We start from the raw sequence: 20,975 nt of genomic DNA on the forward strand, positions 1-20,975 counted from the left end.
AGGCGGGGAGTGTTGTCTAGGGGAGCAGAGGAGCTATAGGTTAAGTGTGTATTGCTTGAAGGTGCTTTCCATCATCCAAAATCCTTTTACAAGATCTAAAAATAGGTGCTATACTTAACCCTTCTAAGCCCAATGCTCCAGGACAAGACACTCCTGGGGTCTTGGAGTCTATGTAAGGACAGGAAGAAATTACATCTTGTTCTTCAGTCACCTGCCTGCTGAAGCCTGTAATTGGCCACAGCAGTCAATGAGTGGAACAGGACATTTTTGCATCCTGCCTTGAATGACCTCCCATTCTTGTCATGTGATCACTGCAGCCAATCACAGGCCTCTGCAGTCAGATGACTGATGAAAGGATGTCATTGCTTCTTGTGCGTCCTGACACCAATTGACCCTCCTTTATTGGAGCAACAGATTTTAGTGCAAACTTTAGCATGTTTTATTATTTTAGGAAGATCCTCGCCAGCCTTAAAATATTATGAGGATTTGGACAATATCTATAATCATTGGAAAAAAAACAAGCTGAAGACAGCATGCTGTACACAGAGAATTCCGCAAAGCCTCTCGTCAAGATCTCTGGTGTTGTTTATTTGCACTGTTTGCTTTAGCAGCAGGACTTTATCATTGCTGTGACAAGGTGACTCCTGTCATGTTGTCTGACACACTACCCCCTCTGATTGGTACCTTACTGTCAATGAACAATGACTATAGACAGCCTAGTGTGGGTGGGGGCAGCACTTTAAGACCTCCTGCATTCCTATATCCTCTGTGTCAGAACAGCTGCACCCAGTTATCTAAGTGATATATCATTGTGTTCAGGGCCTCTTTGCCTACATCATGCTGCTCTTAGATGAGATAGAAAAATTATGCTGACAAATTCCCTTTAAAGGGAACCTGTCAGGTCCAATATGCACCCAGAACCATGAGCAGTTCTGGGTACATATTGCTAATCCATGACGAACTGTCCCTGTATACACTAGAATAGATAAAGAGATCTTTAGAAAAAGTATTTCTAAAGATAGTATATTATATGCTAATGAGCGAGGGCACTAGTCCCCTGGGCGTTCGTCCCCCTGGCTAGTCAGCTCCAATAGCATGTTAGTACGCCCCTGTGGGTGTGCTAACATGCTAATGAATGTGCAGCGTCAGAGGATGATCTCACTCACCTCTCCGCTGCCATCGCCGCCCGACAACACTAGATTTCGGCTCAGCGCGCATAACCCTGGAGTTTCGGTCAGACCTGACATGCTCCCTTTAATGTAATTTACAGGACTTTTTCAACAATTATCGATTGATTCTCTTTTACAGTGAATCTGTCAACATGTTTTTGCCATGTCATCCGAGAGCAGCATAATCTTCATTCTGAGAGCCTGATTCCAGTGGTGTGTCACTTACTGGGCTGTATTGCTGTTTTTGAAAAATCAGTGTTTTATCAGCAGGAGATTATCATTACAGGATTAAGTTCTTATGCATCCCTATTTTTTGTGCTTTGTGTTACCCTGCCCACTCCACTGATTTAACAGCTTTCTGTCATGCACGCTAAAAATGGTATAGGTGGGTTTATGCAGGGCTCAGTATTAAGAGCACTAGATCTGCAGCAGAAAAAACTTGATTGTATCAAAATGACATCATGCAGACCTGCAAGAGACACATTGCTGGAATCAGGCTCGCAGCCCCTGCATCATGCTGCTGTCATATTCTAGATCAAAAATTTAACAAATTACCATTACAGTGGGCTGGGCACAAATAGTTATATGATGTCTGAAATCACATGGTTTAAAAAAAAAAGTATGTTATTGTAATAGATTATATTTTTGGCCTTTGAATAGAATACGCTAGATTGTCTACAGTCATGGCCAAAAGTTTTGAGAATGCTACAAATATTAATTTTTACAAAGTCTACTGCTTAGGTTTTTCTAATGTCAATTTGCACATACTCCAGAATGTCATAAAGAGTGATCAGCTTAACAGCAATTACTTGAAAAGTCAATATTGGCTAAGAAAATGAACTTTAACCCCCAAAACACATTTCAACATCATTGCATTCCTGCCTTAAAAGGAGCAGCTAACATTGTTTTAGTGATTGTTCCATTAACACAGGTGTGGGTGTTGATGAGGACAGGGCTGGCGATCAATCAGTCATGATTAAATAAGAATGACACCACTGGACACTTTAGAAGGAGGCTGGTGCTTGGTATCATTGTTTCACTTCAGTTAACCATGGTTATCTCTAAAGAAACACGTGCAGCCATCATTGCTCTGCACAAAAATGGCCTAACAGGGAAGAGTATCGCAGCTACAAAGATTGCACCTCAGTCAACAATCTATCGCATCATCAAGAACTTCAAGGAGAGAGCTTCCATTGTTGCCAAAAAGGCTCCAGGGCACCCAAGAAGGACCAGCAAACGCCAGGACCGTATCTTAAAACTGTATCAGCTGCGGGACCGGACTACCAGCAGTGCCGAGCTAGCTCAGCAATGGCAGCAGGCTGGTGTGAGTGCTTCTGCACGCTCTGTGAGGCGGAGACTGCTTGAGCAAGGCCTGGTTTCAAGGAGGGCAGCAAAGAAGCCACTTCTCTCCAGAAAAAACATCAGGGACCGACTGATATTCTGCAAAAGGTACAGGGAGTGGACTGAGGACTGGGGTAAAGTCATTTTCTCAGATGAATCCCCTTTTCAATTGTTTGGGACATTTGGAAAATAGCTTATTAGGAGAAGAAGAGGTGAGCACTACCACCAGTCTTGTCTCATGCCAACTGTTAAGCATCCTGAAACGATTCATGTGTGGGGTTGCTTCTCAGTCAAGGGAATCGGCTCACTCACAGTCTTGCCTAAAAACACAGTCATGAATAAAGAATGGTACCAGAATGTCCTCCAAGAGCAACTTCTCCCAACTGTCCAAGAGCAGTTTGGCGCCCAACAATGCCTTTTCCAGCATGATTAAGCACCTTGCCATAAAGCAAAGGTGATCACTAAATGGCTCATGGAACAAAACATAGAGATTTTGGGTCCATGGCCTGGAAACTCCCCAGATCTTAATCCCATTGAGAACTTGTGAGCAATCATCAAGAGACGGGTGGACAAACAAAAACCAACAAATTCTGGCAAAATGCAAGCATTGCTTATGCAAGAATGGACAGCTATCAGTCAGGATTTGGTCCAGAAGTTGATTGAGAGCATGCCAGGAAGAATTGCAGAGGTCCTGAAGAAGAAGGGTCAACACTGCAAATATTGACTTGCTGCATTAACTTATTCTAACTGTCAATATAACCTTTTGGTACTCATAATATGATTGCAATTATATTTCTGTACGTGATGTAAACATCAGACAAACACAATTAAAAACCAGAGGGCAACAGATCATGTGAAAATATAATTTTGGTGTCATTCTCAAAACTTTTGGCCATGACTGTAGATGGAAGGCTTATACATATAATTAAATGACTTCTGACTTATCTGTTACATTGTTAAAGTTATAGGGATGGAAAATTCTTGGTACTGTGTAATTTTTACTTTAATCTCAGAAAGCTATAGCCATAAGAAGTAATGGTCTTTGCGCTTTACAATTCATCAAACGCTGGAAGTAAAATGAATGTTCTTATACTGTGTAGACCTGTCTGACAATGGAAACCTATGAGTTAATCCATGTTTGGAATACGCCTTGTGCTGACTCATGTGGACACTTTTAGCTCAGATGTTCCTATACTTTTATAAATCGCACTTCTTACCAGACTTGGAGAACCAATCTGAGAAAAATACAAATATTGACAGAAGACAGAATTGCAAGACTTTTCTCAAATACAGTATGTCGTTAGCACATCAGCTGATTTCTGTCAGTGTTAGGCTACTTTCACACATCCGTTTTTTGCTGAGCGTCACAATACGGCGCTTTGCAGAAAAAACGCAACTTTTTTTTTTTTTTTTTGCCGCTGGTTGCGTTTTTTCCACATAGACTTGCATTAGCGCCGTATTGTGCCACATGGCCTTGCGTTGCGTCCGGTTTTTGCCGGATGCAGCATATTTAGCCCATGCGGCGGCCGGATGGAACGTTGCCTGGCACATTTTTTTGTGCGGCGAAAAAAACGATTTACAATGCAAGCCTATGGACGCCGGATGCGGCGTCCTGCGGCAAAAACCGCATCCGGCCTCCGGATGCGTTTTTTTTAACTGCGCATGCTCAGTATCAAACCGCATGCGTCAAAAAATGGACGGGCCGCATGGAAAAACTTGTGCAACGGATCCGTTTTTTCGCCACATCCGTTGCATAGGTTTTTGAGCCGGATTGAGCCGCACTGCAAAACCGGATGTGTGAAAGCAGCCTAACAGCAACATAAGGTAAACTTTCTGAATTTAATTTTACCAGAGTGACTGTAAATACGCTGAGACATACCAGCTATATGGAGGGAACTGATTCTACATAGCATCTGAATGGTACCTGAAGCCTTGTGCTCAGATCTGGTCTGGATTTGGGGTGAACAAATCAATTTGCTAGTTTTATGTAGTCACTATCCATACAATGCAATGGGAGAATCATTTCACCTATTTTTCTTTACCAATAATTTCACCAATGCATCATAAGATGCTGTGAATCTGCAAATCAGGTGAAGAATTTTCTTTACTCCCATTTCCAGGAACCTCAACTTTACTTCATATAGTACAGTATATTGATATATACAGTGTGTCCACCCATATCCTGTCCACCGCCATTAACATGAGGACAGCAGCAGCTTATAGGCATAGAAGTGGTGTCTAGGGATAGTAAAGTAGGCATGCGCTACGCAATGAAACCACCTATTGCGCCACCTGGTGGAAAACAACAGAGTTAGCATTTTTATCTTGAAAACGGAACGAGATAAAGAAAAAAAGTGAATTACAAAGTTGTAGGGCATCATCAATTCAATACGAATCGACACCTTGCAGACAGAAATGCTATGATTAGAAAGTGTAAAACTCACAAGGCTGCGGACGTGAAGTGATACCTCATGGAGACCTTTAAGGCAAAGAAAAAAGGGGTATACCATACAGGGATCACTAAACACTAAATAGTTTGAAAAAGGGACAAAAACTTTATTGTACATATAGTGTAAACATGTCCTGGCTCAGAGCGCAACAAGAGCACACAAAGGACAGACATTAAAAACACTTAAAAAGCCCAACAAGGCATAAGGACATAAATCCCCAGCACACCAACCTCCTATTCTGATATTTATATAATCAGTACAGAATATCTGCATAAATAATGTGCGGTACAGAATTCCCCTCCCCTCTAGCTGATCTATGAGATGTCAGGTCAAGGAGATATAACAAGCCGGCATATGGTGTCACACATATAACAGTACATAGGAGCATGCTCAAGTGTTGGTATATCTCAAATCCAACTAAATATGAAACCTATACACTGCTTATTCAGGTACAGAGGTTTAAAACAAACAAGTAATTGCCAGTGAGACGATAGATAATTGCACTCAAACAGTATTCCCCAATGTATCCAGAAAAAAAAAAAGAGGTGATGAACACTGGACCTGACTAAACAATGAAAATCCCATGTAAACACCCCACACTCTCATTCAATCAGTCAATATTTGTATTAAGGAGCAGGGCCGTATCAACCAGATCCTATATTCTGCTCACAATAAAAAGAGACACTGATATTTTCCCTGCACCTAAAAGAGTTAATGCCAAGCTTCTGTTCATATCAGAACAGCTAAGAAAAAAGGTGCAGTATGAGCAGTGGGAAAGAGATCAGGCCCATACTCGCACAATGTGGGGAGACAGGTATGCCATGGGGTGGAGGGTAGAAGGGGAGGTTTTTCTATGGTGTAAAAAGACCCCACGCGTATCGCAACTACATGTGTGGCTTCCTCAGAGGAGCAAAGTATGGAGACCTTCCTACAAGTCATTGGGTATAGTGACTGCGTGGAGTGGCCTCCACACTCACCTGACTTGACCCCATTGGACTTCTTTCTGTGAGGTCACATCAAACAGCAGTTGTATGCAACCCCTCCACCAACATTGCAGGACCAACGATGACATATCACAGATGCTTGTGCAAACGTGTCACCTACCATATTGCACAACGTGCAACAAGATACAGCATGCTGTCCAGAGTCCAGATGTGCATTACAGCTGACGGTGGCCACTTTGAGCATCAAAGTTAAGTGAGCGCCATATGCATGACCAGCGTTCAATGTTTTTGGGGGGGGGGGTCATGGGTTTCATATCATAGCATTTCTGTATGCAAGGTGTCGATTCATATTGAATTGATGATGCCCTACAATTTTTTAATTCACTTTTTTTCTCTATCTCGTTCCGTTTTCGAGATATAAATGCTAACTCTGTTGTTTTCCACCTGGTGGCGCTATAGGTGGTTTCATGGCTACTTTATTATACCTAGACACCACTTCTATTCCTATCGCTGCCGCCATTCTCAGGTTAATGGCGGTGGACAGGATATGTGTGGACACACTGTATATACATATAATAGGATCTCCAAACTTATTATGCATTCCAGAAAAAGGAGAAGGATATAATTTGCTTCTAAAGGATTAAACTCCAACAAGAGGACATAACTGATTGTAAAGGTTCATTTACTAGAATAAAAAATAGCTGAATCTAAAGAGGAAATTTTCTAGAACAGGACATAGCTGCTTCTAAAGGGATTATCTGAGTCTCTTGTACATAGTGTCACGATTCCTCTGTGCAGAGCATCTTGCCTTTGGAAATGCTCTGCTGCACATTCCTGTGTTACTAAGCTAGCAGTGTGTTTGACAGGACTCCATGTTTTTGCTGATTACTTAGGTGTCCCACCTTCCTGTAATTGCTCAGGCATCTTTACTGAGCATGCTCACCCGGGACATCGCCTGTTGTATTTTCATGTTCTGCAATGTGCTTTTGGCTTGTTCTCTGCTACTTTCCTCTCTGACCCTTGACTATTTATTATAGGACTCCTCTCTGCCTTTTCCTTGTACCTGTCATGACCTCCTGCCTTTTGACCTCGGACCGTTACCTGACCACGTCTGTCTGCTCCCTGAATTTTATATGTACTCTCCTGGAAGTGTGACCCTCGGCCTATGATTTGACTAAACTTCTGCTTACTCCCTGTGTTCTAATGTCTCCTCCTGTTTCCTGACCCCGGCTTGTCTAACGACTCCTCCGTCTATACTTTCTGTAAGTAGTGACTAGCTTCACACAGAGGAGCTGTGACAGATTTCAACTCTATAGTTGTTTCTTCTCTTGTCTTCAGAAAACTAAAAAACATTTCCAAAGTGCTGGTTTCTCTGTCCTTGTTGTACTCTCTGCAGATTGTTCTGTTTTAGTTATTAGCAGTGGTAAGTATTAAATGAAGCCTGTTGGCATAAAATTTTTGTTTAAACCCAGCACAGTACCGTAGTGTCCAAATCCATCTCTGTGCAGCCAGAAAATATTCCTTATTCAAATGTCCTAATAATGCGCTCAGCGCCCCCTTGGCATCGCCTTACAGAGTAGCGCACCCTTGGCGTCTCCTTACAGTTCCGCGCACTCTTGGCGTCACCTTACAGAGTAGCGCCACCTTAGCGTCTCCTTACAGTTCCGCGCCCCCTTGGCATCACCTTACAGTGTAGCGCACCCTTGGCGACTCCTTACAGTTTAGCGCACTATTGGCGTCGCCTTACAGTTCAGCGTACCCTTGGCGACTCCTTAAACTTCCACGTACCCTTGGCGTTGCCTTAGGCCGGTTTCACATTTGCGTTGTGAGGCATCAGTCACAGTGCGTTGTGACACGCATGTGACGGATGCGTTGAAAATAGTGTGCTAATAAAGGTAACAGATTCCTTTTTAAAAGAATGTTTTGCGTTTTTGTTTTTTTTTTAATGTTTCGCCGGGAAAAGGAGATTTGCGGTCGGAAGGAGAGAGAGATAGAGAGAGGTGACCGCAAATCTCCTGAGTGACTGCAGTGAGCCGTGCGATCAGCTGTGCCGTCACTCAGGTGACCCGCGGCCACAGCTGAAGTCCTCCACCCGGGAGCTGTGTCCGCGGGTCACCTGAATGAGGGCTATGCTGATCGCGCGGCTCACTTCAGTTGCTGCGTGGAGCTGATAGAGAGCGGTCGTTTTCTACTGCCGCTCCTGTCAGCTTCATGTAGCAGAGCTGAAAGCGTCATGGGACCTCTGTGGATTACATCGGACCTGGAGGGGTACTTTGGGGATTAATAAAGTGGGGAAAGAGGGTGTTGTTTTGTCTTTTATTCCAAATAAAGGATTTTTTCGGGTGTTTGTGTTTATATACTTTCACTTACAGGTTAATCATGAAAGGTATCTCGGGCAGACTCCTGCAATGATTAACCTAGGACTTAGTGGCAGCTATAAGCGGCCATTTTACGCCTTATTACCCCGATTGCCACCGCACCAGGGCAATTCGGGATGAGCCGGGTAGAGTCCCGGGACTGTCGCATCTAATGGATGCGGCAATTCCAGTGTAGCGCACCCTTGGTGACTCCTTACAGTTCAGCGCACTATTGGTGTCGCCTTGCGGTTCAGCGCATGTGGCGCCCCTGACCTGGTCAGACACCACTGAGTACTGCACCCATGCTGGGTGAGTACAAACAGGTAATCCCAAAGGCTGAATAGGGTGTGGACACACACACACTTTAACCATGGCTCACACACCTTAGAGGGGACCCCTGGGCAGACCCAGGAGGGGGCATGGCCTCCACATCTCAGCTAGTGGTGCGGTGGAGAAGCTGGAAGCAGTTATGCAGTGGCAGTCCTAGAGAGAGGAGCAGTGGAGGAGGACACATGTCCGTCTGAAGCAGAGAGCGGGCACGCAGACACGCTAGTCAGACCCTGCAAGTGTAGTGGCTGTTTGCGGGGGAGTTCGCTTGCCACACAGCCTGAAAGACACCTCAGGAAGAAGCGGGGTGATTGAGTACGGGGACTCCTGGTAGACCAGGCACGCACGGGAACAGGTCCCTAGAGCCAGACATCCATTTAGTGGTCTGCTAAAATCTGCCGGTGAGGGCACTCCAGATGTCTCACCAAACAACACAGAGTCCGCAGCATCAGCAGCAATGAGGGGGCCCATAAGTGAGATAGGGCAAGAAGCCATCTTTACTTGGTCCACGCTGCCAGCAAACGGGCCAGAAAGGGGAGAAAAGGCAGATGCGACTTCCCTGGATGAATCCCATATACTTCAAGTCGGGGGTTATCTGAAACAATAAGTGCTAGGAAGGCGAGCTTACAGTCCCCTCTTAGACCAGCCTGAAGGATACCTGGTTCTCTCTGGCCTATCTCAGTATCACCCGGGTTACCTCACAGAAAACAACTGAAAGTGAGTAAAAACCCTGAAAGACATTCTGGACTGTGTGTGAGTTCTTCTGCGACCTTTTGTACTACGCACTTACACCCGAGCCCGGGAATTCTCGGGAGGCCATACTGCAAATACCATCAGCCCCAGACGCTTGTTAAACTGCAGTGGCGGACCCCCATCACCCTGACCGTAAAACCAAGAGTGGCGTCACGACTCCTATACAAGTGAACCTGACATACCTGTTGCCAGAAGGGTCTCTACAGAGAAGTCCCCTTGGCGACCGCTGCAGCGCTGTGGTGGGCGACTCACGCACCCTTGGCGACTCCTTACAGTTCCACGTACTCTTGGCGTCGCCTTGAAGTTCGGTGCACCTTCCCACCAACTGGTTTCTCAGTTTTCCTCTGGCTCCTATGAAGCCAATGGCTGTCAATCAAGGAAAGGTAAGGCACAAAGAGATATGGAAAACAGGTGGGAATATTTACTGAACTGCTTGGTCACTCCAGGGTTACACCAAGCACCTTCCTTGCATATATGAAAAAAAAAATGAAAAATCAGTTTCTCACAAACACCACAACGGATTTGGACACTGAAGATATTATTTTTACTAGAATTCTGTGCTCTGTTTAGAAAGTTAGTGTTCAAAGAATCCAACTTGTCTACTAGCCAAGAGTGAAGGGAAAATAATTTCATTATTTGCAGTGAACTGTAGCAACAACGTGCCAGAAGAGTCGCAGTGAATAATGTAGCCATTATTCACATCTACTTTTTGGTGTACTTTAATGATTAAAGTCACTGTAATGGATGGGTTGTATGACACGTTGCCAAATAGACCCAGTTCAAGTGAGTGCCAAACGCACCCCTTTCTGACACTTTTACAGTAAAGATAGGATTGCATCAATTCTAGTAAGAGATTCTTTAGTCGCACCTTGTTGTATTATGCAGTCTGGCTGCATGTTTTAATCCTCATCAAGGTCAGATGTTATAATGGATGTATGACAAATTTAAAGAACTTTTAAGCCATAGTTTTTATGGTATCTTTTTTTTTTCTAATTAATCATTTTCTAATATATGTTGGGCTGCATTCACACCCAATGTGCATTTTTTATTAACACTAATATGTTCAGGCCTGTAGAGAATAAAGCCATCTCAGCCTTCTCTACTCCAGAATCTAACTGCTACATAAATGGCTAATGTATAATTAATGGGGTTGTCCAAAGAAAACAAGTGATTACCTAATATATAACACAGGGATAGTTGTCAACTTTCTGGATGGTGGGTGTCAGTCACGTTAGGTATGGGGAAGTACCAAGTGAACAGCGAAAGGGAAGGGAAACCCTATAACGAACCTACCGCTGGCCTCCGGCTTCCCTCACCACCCTAGATAGGTTCTGCACCTCTGACCCTGAATTATGCCCTAGGTAGGGAACGGATGGGATGAGTGTTTAGTCAACCCCATTAAGCCCTAAAAAACACACAGGGAGTATAAACAGGGGGAGTGAATGAATAAATTATCTCCAGATGACTCAGGGAGAGGAACTGCAATGACAACAAAGTTTCTCCAGATGACTCCCAGCCAACTGCTTGCACTGAAGACTTGTTAAGGGTATTAAACCTATCATCAGCACAGACCAAAAGGGAATGAGTGTTTTTGAAGACACAAAGGTTAGTACTGATAAAAACAGCTGAAAGGGTGAGGAACTCCTCAGGGTCCTAAAGGGAAAGGGATAAATCCCAAGCAGAGGGGATGCATAGGATACCATATACTCCAAGCAGGAATAATAGAAGGTCAGGGAGCAGTTTGCGCAGCCAAATGCTGGAGCCTTCTATAGCCGGACGCCACAGGGTGAATTTTTTGTCCCCAACAGGGAACTTTTATCTTTATGACAAAATGAATTGCCCCCCCCCCCCTTCATTCTCTATGGGGCAGCCAAGCACCGTGCTTATGAGCCACATAGGGATTGAATGGAAGGGCGGGAAAGCATGTGGTTTGCCAAACCATTTCCATTCTAATGGGTGTAAAAGTTCTCCATCTTGCCGATCGGTGCAGTCACAGCATTTGGACACCCACCAATCAACAAGTTATCACCTATCCTGCAGATAGGTGATAGCGAATTATAACCGGACAACTCTTTTTTTTATTATTATATAAATAGGCAAACTGCACTAAAATGCACTAAAATCAATTGTCATAAACCTCTTCCCATGAATCCTGCATATATAATAAACAAAATCCTAAATAAGTTTCATTAGTGTCCGACTTGTAAACATGCCCAGAAATGTGTGTAAGGCTGCAGACACATTAGCGTATGGCATCCTATGCGAGAGCATAGGATGCGATATGCTAATGACCCTCGGCTCAAGCTCTAATGCAAGCCTGAGCCGAGTGTCATACGACTGTGACCTGATCTTGCGATCAGGTCACAGCTGCAAAGCTGAGGGCAGGCGCTGCGAAGGAGAGGGAGGGGTTAATCTCTCCATCTCCTCCATTGTCAGTCCATGCGTATGTCGCACTGCACTTGGATGTCATCCGAGTACAGTCCGATGTTTCTCTCGCACCCATATACTTGTATGGGTGTGAGTGATATGGCTCTCGCAGACAATCGCGGCATGTTGCGATTTTTTTTTTTTTCCCCAGTGCAATTATGCTTGAGGAAAAACACGCAGATCTGAGCTGCAGCATTGTCTAACATGGGACCGAGTACAATGCGAGATTTTCTCACATTGCAATCGTGCAAGTCATACGCAAGTGTGACTCCAGCATAATCCAGATTCCAGGGAGCAAAGAAGGGAGGGTTACATGTAATTGCCCATCACCCTGGTTGTGGATGATGGGAGTTCTTGATCTGTGAATGATGGGTGTAAGGAGTGCCTGTGTAGCGTTCTGGTGCTAGCACACACTTACCACAATACAATTCACGTATAAACAGTGACGTGACTCACTAAGGAAGAGTCCATGGTCCAAGATACTATCTCAAACGCATTTCAAAGGAAGCGTCCTTCTTCATCAGAGAGTGCCAGTATATTTGTATATATATTTTGTATAACCTTTAATTATTAGTATGAGCAAATATACTATAGAAAATTGTAACATCAGGATTTTTGTCCCTATTGTGTGAATAAATAGGCTACTTTAAACATAAAATACATTTTTCTGAATACAAAAAAAAATCTGAAATAAATGCGCAACAGTCCTTGTGTGCAATATAATATATAATTGAAATTGTATAATTAATTTATCATATTTACTTTCGATTTCAAGCTGGAAGGAAGCATTTGTACATTTCTATAGGTTCTGACTATAGAATAGACTAAAGGGGGCTTTACACGCTACGACATCGCTCAAGCGATCTCATTGGGGTCACGGAATTGGTGACGCACATCCGGCCGCTTTAGCGATGCCGTTGCGTGTGACACCTATGAGCGATTTTGTATCGGCGCAAAAACGTGCAAAATCGCTCATCGGTGACATGGGGGTCCATTCTCGAATATCGTTGCTGCTGCAGTAACGATGTAGTTCTTCGTTCCTGCAGCAGCACACATCGCTCCGTGTGACACCGCAGGAACGAGGAAGCTCTCCTTACCTGCCTCCCGCAATGTGGAAGGAAGAAGGTGGGCGGGATGTTCGTCCCGCTCATCTCCGCCCCTCCGTTTCTATTGGGCGGCGGCGGAGTGACGATGCTGTGACGCTACACGAACCGCCCCCTTACAAAGGAGGCGGTTCGCTGGTCACCGCGACGTCGCAGGGCAGGTATGTAGTGTGACGGGTCCGCGCGATGTTGTGCGCCACGGGCAGTGATTTTGCCCATGTCGCACAACCAATGGGGGCGCGTACCCATGCTAGCGATATCGGGCACGATATTGCAGCGTGTAAAGCGGCCTTAAGGCACTCCTGTGAAGGTGGTGCTCAAGTACAGTCTTACCTCATATCAACTGTATAGTTAAAGACTAGCGAGTACCAGGTTCTTAAAGGGTCCTACAAACATTACATTTTAATCAATGCATCTTGGAATAAAAATAAGTTCTACAATTGGATGTGTTTCAAAAAAAATAAAAAATGTTCCAGTGCTGAGATAATCTATGTCCCTGCTATGTACTGTGTAATTGCTGTGTCTGATCATGTAAGAACACAGTTGGCACATATCATAGTCTACTAGCTAGCGGCGGAAACCAGAGTATACACACAGAACAGCATGGGATCGCAGCTGATTCTTTCTTTCTGTGAGGTAAAACATTTCCCTGCCGTTTTATCACAAGTGAGTGATTCTGCTGCATCTCCAGCACTCTGAGCTCAACATATATCAAGTCCATGACATTTGAGTTCAACTCCGCCAGAGCTCCTACTTCACTGACTATTTATGATTAGCTCCGAGAACTGGAGGCACCGCAGAAACACTCCTGTGATAAAACAGGCAAAATATTTTACCTCCCAGAAGCAGCATTTGCCAGTCCCGGTCATCTTTTTAATCATTTATTCTTCCTTCCACGGCCAAGAATTGTCCCTTCATGGTCAAACAGGGCCATTACACAGCCCATAGCAGGGGCACATTTATAAGATTATCTCAGCACAGGAACATTTTTTTTTTTTATCATGCATCCAATTGTGGAACTTATTATTTCAAGATCTATTCATTAAAATGTACTTTTTTTGTGGGAAAATTCCTTTAAATCTTTTTATTTATCTTTCCTTGACAACTTTGCTTATCCAGATGTTTTATACAAATTCCTCAAATGTGACGCTTAACAAAATGCCTTTTTTTTTTCTCTTTTGCATATCTCATTCCAGTCATCCTTTGTAAGTCTGTGGGAAAGTTTTGTGATTTTTTTTTTTTTATTTATTTTTTTTGTTATGTTAATAAGTTGCAAAAGACAGATGAAGGGAAGTTTTGTTTTTTTGTTTTTTCTTTTTCTTATTTTGTGTTTGGTACAAAAACATCAGTGAAACCCACTAAACAAAAAAAGAAAAGTCACTTAAATTGTAAATAATGAATCGAGCCTGAAGTCTAAGTGATTGTTCACTGAATGGGAGCCGAGCTGTATTTGTCGGCTATGACTACTATGCAGTGTGACGGCGCTGCGCTGTTCTTTGCTCTGTTCACATGCGGCCTGTAGCAGAACTGATAACAGCTGGTCAGTGGTGATGCCGAGTGTTGAGCTCCCAACAATTTCCAATTGATGACCTATCCAGAGGAGTAGTGGAGAACCCCTTTTTAACTTTTTAATATACATTTTGTAGTAATATAGGTAAAGTTTAATAATAAAGTAAGGTAAAATTCCGCTTGTAAATTGCAAATACTTTATAGACCTTGGAGGTCTATTGCTGAGAAGTGACCCGGGAAGCCATGACATACATTCTTCCCTACATACTAATGACTCACAGTTGTCCTGTGTTATTATTAGTTCTCTAATGTCAACCAGAGACAGAACATTGTTGTTTTTCCAGTTTCTCACCATAACTGTGTGGGCGGCTAAATCTAAATAGTTCAGTACAACCCTGAAATCCAAAAAAACCTTCACGAATATGAAGAAAACACAAAGTAGTATTGATGAGGAGGAAGTCAAGGCTGCTGTTAATGGACACATAGACGATGAACTTGTGATCAACAGTAGTATAGACCTCCTACTGTAGAATAGCATTATCATAGCCAGTTAATGTTTAGTAAAGTTCTAGTGAGACAACAACCTGGTGACTAGCTTCTTATATTCTGTTCTATATGGTCCTGTCCTGTATAGATAGTCCAGAGGCTGCAGTCAGATCTAGTACCCGCTGCCATGGTGTTCGGTGTAGTCAGTCATATCCCAAAAGCTGGGTTTACACACTGAGACTTTCTAGCGATCCAACCTGCGATCTCAACCTATCCGGGATCGCTACAAAGTCTCTGGTGAGCTGTCAAACAGGCAGACCTGGCCAACTACCTAACAGCGATCCGGACCTGCAGAGCGACTAGCTGGTCGTTGGGGACGTGTCAAAAAAGCAGGTGAACTTCACCCGACTTCATTTAATGCCGCGCGGCTCTGTGTGCCGTGTAAATAAATAAATAATTAAAAAATCCGGCGTGCGGTCCCGCCCTATTTTAATACCAGCCAGATAAAGCCATACGGCTGCAGGCTGGTATTCTCAGGATGGGGAGCCCCACGTTATGGGGAGCCCCCCAGCCTAACAATATCAGCCAGCAGACGCCCAGAATTGCCCCATACATTAGATGCGACAGATCTGGGACTGTACCCGGCTCTTCCCGATTTGCCCTGGTGCGTTGGCAAATCGGGGTAATAAGGAGTTATTGGCAGCCCATAGCTGCCAATAAGTCCAAGATTAATCATGTCAGGCGTCACCCCGAGATACCTTCCATGATTAATCTGTAAATTACAGTTAAAAAACACACACCCGAAAAATCCTTTATTAGAAATAAAAAACACTAACAAATTCCCTCATTACCAATTTATTACCCACAACAAAGCCCTCCTTGTCCGGCGTAATCCACGGTCCTCCAGCGTCGCATCCAGCTCTGCTGCATGCAGGTGACAGGAGCAGCAGAAGACACAGCCGCTCCTGTCACCTGCACGCAGCTAATGAAGAGAGCCGTGTGATCGGCTGAGCTGTCACTGAGGTTACCTGGATCCAGCGGTGGATGCAGCGGTGGCCGCGGGTAACCTCAGTGACAGCTCAGCTGATCGCGTTACTCACCTCATTTGCTGGTGATTTCCCCCCCTCTCTCATACTCACCGATCCGCGATCACCGGCGCTGCACGGCGTTCACACTGCTCCGGCGGCTTTTCCTTTTTTGAAAAAGCCGGCCGCTCATTAAACAATCTCGTATTCCCTGCTTTCCCCGCCCACCGGCAAATGTGATTGGTTGCAGTGGGACACGCCCACACGCTGAGTGACAGCTGTGTCACTGCACCAAATCACAGCAGCCGGTGGGCGTGTCTATACTATGCGGTAAAATAAATAAATAAATAATTAAAAAATCCGGCGTGCGGTCCCCCCTATTTTAATACCAGCCAGATAAAGCCATACGGCTGCAGGCTGGTATTCTCAGGATGGGGAGCCCCACGTTATGGGGAGCCCCCCAGCCTAACAATATCAGCCAGCAGACGCCCAGAATTGCCGCATACATTAGATGCGACAGTTCTGGGACTGTACCCGGCTCTTCCCGATTTGCCCTGGTGCGTTGGCAAATCGGGGTAATAAGGAGTTATTGGCAGCCAATAGCTGCCAATAAGTCCTAGATTAATCATGTCAGGCGTCTCCCCGAGATTCCTTCCATGATTAATCTGTAAGTGACAGTAAATAAACACACACACACCCGAAAAAATCCTTTATTAGAAATTAAAAACACAAACACATTCCCTCATTACCAATTTATTACCCACAACAAAGCCCTCCTTGTCCGGCATAATCCACGGTCCTCCAGCGTCGCATCCAGCTCTGCTGCATGCAGGTGACAGGAGCAGCAGAAGACACAGCCGCTCCTGTCACCTGCACGCAGCTAATGAAGAGAGCCGTGTGATCGGCTGAGCTGTCACTGAGGTTACCTGGATCCAGCGGTGGATCCAGCGGTGGCCGCGGGTAACCTCAGTGACAGCTCAGCTGATCGCGCTAATGTCGCTGGGGAGGTCGCTGTAACGTCACAAAACCGGTGACATTACAGCGATGTCGTTTGCGATGTTGCAGTGTGTAAACCCAGCTTTAGTGTGGACAAGCTCTATAATCATTTCCTGGGGGTTACGAAATCTTGTACACATCTATACCGTTCTACTACATGCGTACGTTAATGATAAGACTCTTGTAATAGATGGAAAACCTTACATTCTGGGATTTTCTGTCCGGTGGGCGGGCTTATCAGTGATTGACAGCTTTCTCTGTAGAGACCCTTATACAGAGATCACTGATTAAATTATTTGTCTCACAAAACTAGATACATTGGCCTTCTCAGCTCCCCCTGATCTGCAACACACACAGTGCCTGCAGATTGGACTGCATGTTCATGGTGACAGATTCACTTCTAAAGGAATCTAGAGAAAAGCCGTTTATGCAAGGTTTAAAGGAGTATTCCCAACTGCAAGCTCCTATCCCGATATGTAGTAGGTATAATAATATTAGCAAATACCTCCAATTAGAAATGTCGTATAGTACTCCAAATTGGCTATGTTGTTTGCCTCATGTGCATGCCATTGCAGCTTAGGTTCCATGGTTACGACCACTGAGTGACAGTTAGTTGTGGTCATAACCATGGATACCTAAGCTGCAATGCCCTGCACATGAGGTAAGAGACATGACTATATTAGGAGAACTATACTACATTTCTAATTGGAGGTATTTACTTGCAGTTATGTGATTGCCTGCTCGATCAACAAGTAGATCGCAATCTTGACAGTCTGCACGTTGCTGAATTCTGACAGTGTGCCATCTGTGGCGACTGCAGACATTTAGTTAATGGATAGAAAGCTTTTTTAACTATGCTTCAATGTGACCAGGAATAGTTACTGGTTTTCATAAAACAAAACTAATGTTTTCACACTGACTTTATGGATTTTTTTTAATTTTTATTTTTTTTTTTTTTTATTTCACCAGCTAACAAATCCCTACATTGCTCCCCCATAGGACCAGTAATCCGAAGGAAACACCATCCAATTATACAGCTTTATAATACAACCAGTTACCTATACTGGATCTTCCAGATTTGTGCAGAAAGCAGAAGATCGCAGTTAACTTCTGTGATTCCTTTATCTGGATTTTGTACTGACTAGTCGTTATAGTAACAAGCTTCCATTTTGTTCCATTTTTTTTGTAGTAAATAGCCTAAAGGACAGTTAATTGCTTTCTTGTAGAATTTATGGGGGAAAAAAACAGGTCATGTCTGATATTCGATATGACTGGTTGTGAAGTCCAAATATGTAATAAATATTTTATGAGATGTTTTGTATGTTGTGGTATATGTTCCTATTACATGCCTTGAATTCTTGTTTCACCAGACGTCCCGAGATCACTATTGTTGCTGCGGAGCCGATTGGTCCTGGATCTTGGTTCCATGGTGGTCCGCCTGGGGGCTTAGGATTCCCTCCACCGCCTCCACCACAGTGGAGGCCTAGTGACTCCCATCACCCTGAGGTAAGCAATGCTTTATTAATTTATCAGTCTGTTTTGTATCCTTTAGTGGCTGTAGGCCTGATCTGTCTGATTTTTTTGGGCAGCATGGCATGGGGACAGGTACACCAAATAGTCGCTGTTAATGACTAGAACTAACTTGCAGTTCTGAGTCTCCTGTATTCAAGAGAAAAGTGTTCCCCATCCTTGTCACTAGATTTTGATGGGTTGTGTATACATAGAGATACATGGCAGCCCTGTTTTCACTGCATGATGGGGAGTAATGCCCACAGGAGACTCCTGAACCCTATACTCATGTATTCATTAATAGTCAAAAAGTCTAGACCCCATACTGGTACAACATATTTTTATTAGATTTTTTTTTCTAACACAGAGATTACAGATACATACTTCCAATTTATGGGGGGGGGGGGAATAAGGGTAAATGAGGTAACGTCTTATTAGAAGAATATTATTGGAGAAAATGGGAAGGAATCGGGGGCGAGGGAAGTATTCCTAACAATGAAAAATAAGAGAACTCTTTATGATTTATACATATAGTCAGGGCCGTATTTGCCATTAGGCACTTGAGGGCACGTGCCTGGGGCGGCGCCTTCCAGGGGGGCGGCGCCCAGACCAAAACTTTAATTTTTATTTTTTTTTTTTAAATCTTCCTCCCTCCTCCAAACTATTAAATCCGACGCCTTTTTGGAGGAGGGAGGGGGCGCCGCAGTCATTTATAGTCGCGTCTATAAATGAAACCGTGAGCGTGCCGGCACTTCCGGGGTCAGAGGAGCTGGAATCAGCTCCCCGCCCCGACGTGCTGCCGTGCGCTCACTGTGCAGAGGTCACAGCAGCGTGAGGCAGCGCCGCGCAGAGGAGGACGGGAGATGTAACCGCCGCCGAGTAATATGTCAGATCCTGCTGCCCCCGCCACCGTGGAGAATGGGAGATGCAGCCTGGAGCAGGTAAGCGCTTTACAGCCGAAGACAGCGCCGAACAAGCAACCCGGGGGGGCGCGCAAAGGATGAGGGGATGGAACATGATGTGGGGGCGCAACATGGAGGATGAGGGGATGGAACATGATGTGGGGGCGCAACATGGAGGATGAGGGGATGGAACATGATGTGGGGGCGCAACATGGAGGATGGGGGGGGACGGAACATGATGTGGGGGCGCAACATGGAGGATGGGGGGGGCCGGAACATGATGTGGGGGCGCAACATGGAGGATGGGGGGGGATGAAGCATGATGTGGGGGCGCAACATGGAGGATGGTGGGGGGACGAAGCATGATGTGGGGGCACAACATGGAGGATGGTGGGGAGATGAAGCATGATGTGGGGGCACAACATGGAGGATTGGGGGGATGAAGCATGATGTGGGGGCACAACATGGAGGATGAGGGGGGTGAAGCATGATGTGGGGGCGCAACATGGGGGGGATAAAGCATGATGTGGGGGCACAACATGGAGGATGGGGGGGATGAAGCATGATGTGGGGGCACAACATGGAGGATGGGGGGAATGAAGCATGATGTGGGGGCACAACATGGAGGATGGGGGGGTGAAGCATGATGTGGGGGCACAACATGGAGGATGGGGGGGTGAAGCATGATGTGGGGGCACAACATTGAAGATGGGGGGGTGAAGTATGATGTGGGGGCACAACATGGAGGATGGGGGGGTGAAGCATGATGTGGGGGCACAACATGGAAGATGGGGGGGTGAAGCATGATGTGGGCGCACAACATGGAGGATGGGGGGAATGAAGCATGATGTGGGAGCGCAACATGGAGGATGGTGGGGGGATGAAGCATGATGTGGGAGCGCAACATGGAGGATGGTGGGGGGATGAAGCATGATGTGGGGGCACAACATGGAGGATGGGGGGGTGAAGCATGATGTGGGGGCACAACATGGAGGATGGGGGGGGTGAAGCATGATGTGGGGGCACAACATTGAGGATGGGGGGGTGAAGCATGATGTGGGGGCACAACATGGAGGATGGGGGGGGTGAAGCATGATGTGGGAGCGCAACATGGAGGATGGTGGGGGGATGAAGCATGATGTGGGGGCACAACATGGAGGATGGTGGGGGGATGAAGCATGATGTGGGGGCACAACATGGAGGATGGGGGGGTGAAGCATGATGTGGGGGCACAACATGGAGGATGGGGGGGGTGAAGCATAATGTGGGCGCACAACATGGAGGATGGGGGGGATGAAGCATGATGTGGGAGCGCAACATGGAGGATGGTGGGGGGGATGAAGCATGATGTGGGAGCGCAACATGGAGGATGGTGGGGGGATGAAGCATGATGTGGGGGCACAACATGGAGGATGGGGGGGTGAAGCATGATGTGGGGGCACAACATGGAGGATGGGGGGGTGAAGCATGATGTGGGGGCACAACATGGAGGATGGGGGGGTGAAGCATGATGTGGGGGCACAACATTGAGGATGGGGGGGATGAAGCATGATGTGGGGGCACAACATGGAGGATGGGAGGGAATGAAGCATGATGTGGGGGCACAACATGGGAGGGATGAAGCATGATGTGGGAGGATGGGGGGGAATGAAGCATGATGTGGGGGCACAACATGGA

At 45.4% G+C, this 20,975-nt stretch overlaps 1 protein-coding gene across 3 annotated transcripts in view; it reads left to right on the forward strand.

Moving 5' to 3' along the window:
- The window catches only part of SH3D19 (SH3 domain containing 19), a 217,789-nt gene that overhangs the window by 113,249 nt on the left and 83,565 nt on the right, over nt 1–20,975 (forward strand). For all 3 annotated transcript variants that reach the window (XM_075347906.1, XM_075347891.1, XM_075347899.1), the window contains exon 5: nt 18,258–18,393. In XM_075347906.1, the coding sequence (XP_075204021.1) occupies nt 18,258–18,393 (136 nt within the window). The remainder of the gene's footprint in view (nt 1–18,257; nt 18,394–20,975) is intronic.

Source organism: Anomaloglossus baeobatrachus, chromosome 1, assembly GCF_048569485.1.
Source record: "Anomaloglossus baeobatrachus isolate aAnoBae1 chromosome 1, aAnoBae1.hap1, whole genome shotgun sequence".
Taxonomy (NCBI): Eukaryota; Metazoa; Chordata; class Amphibia; order Anura; family Aromobatidae; genus Anomaloglossus; species Anomaloglossus baeobatrachus.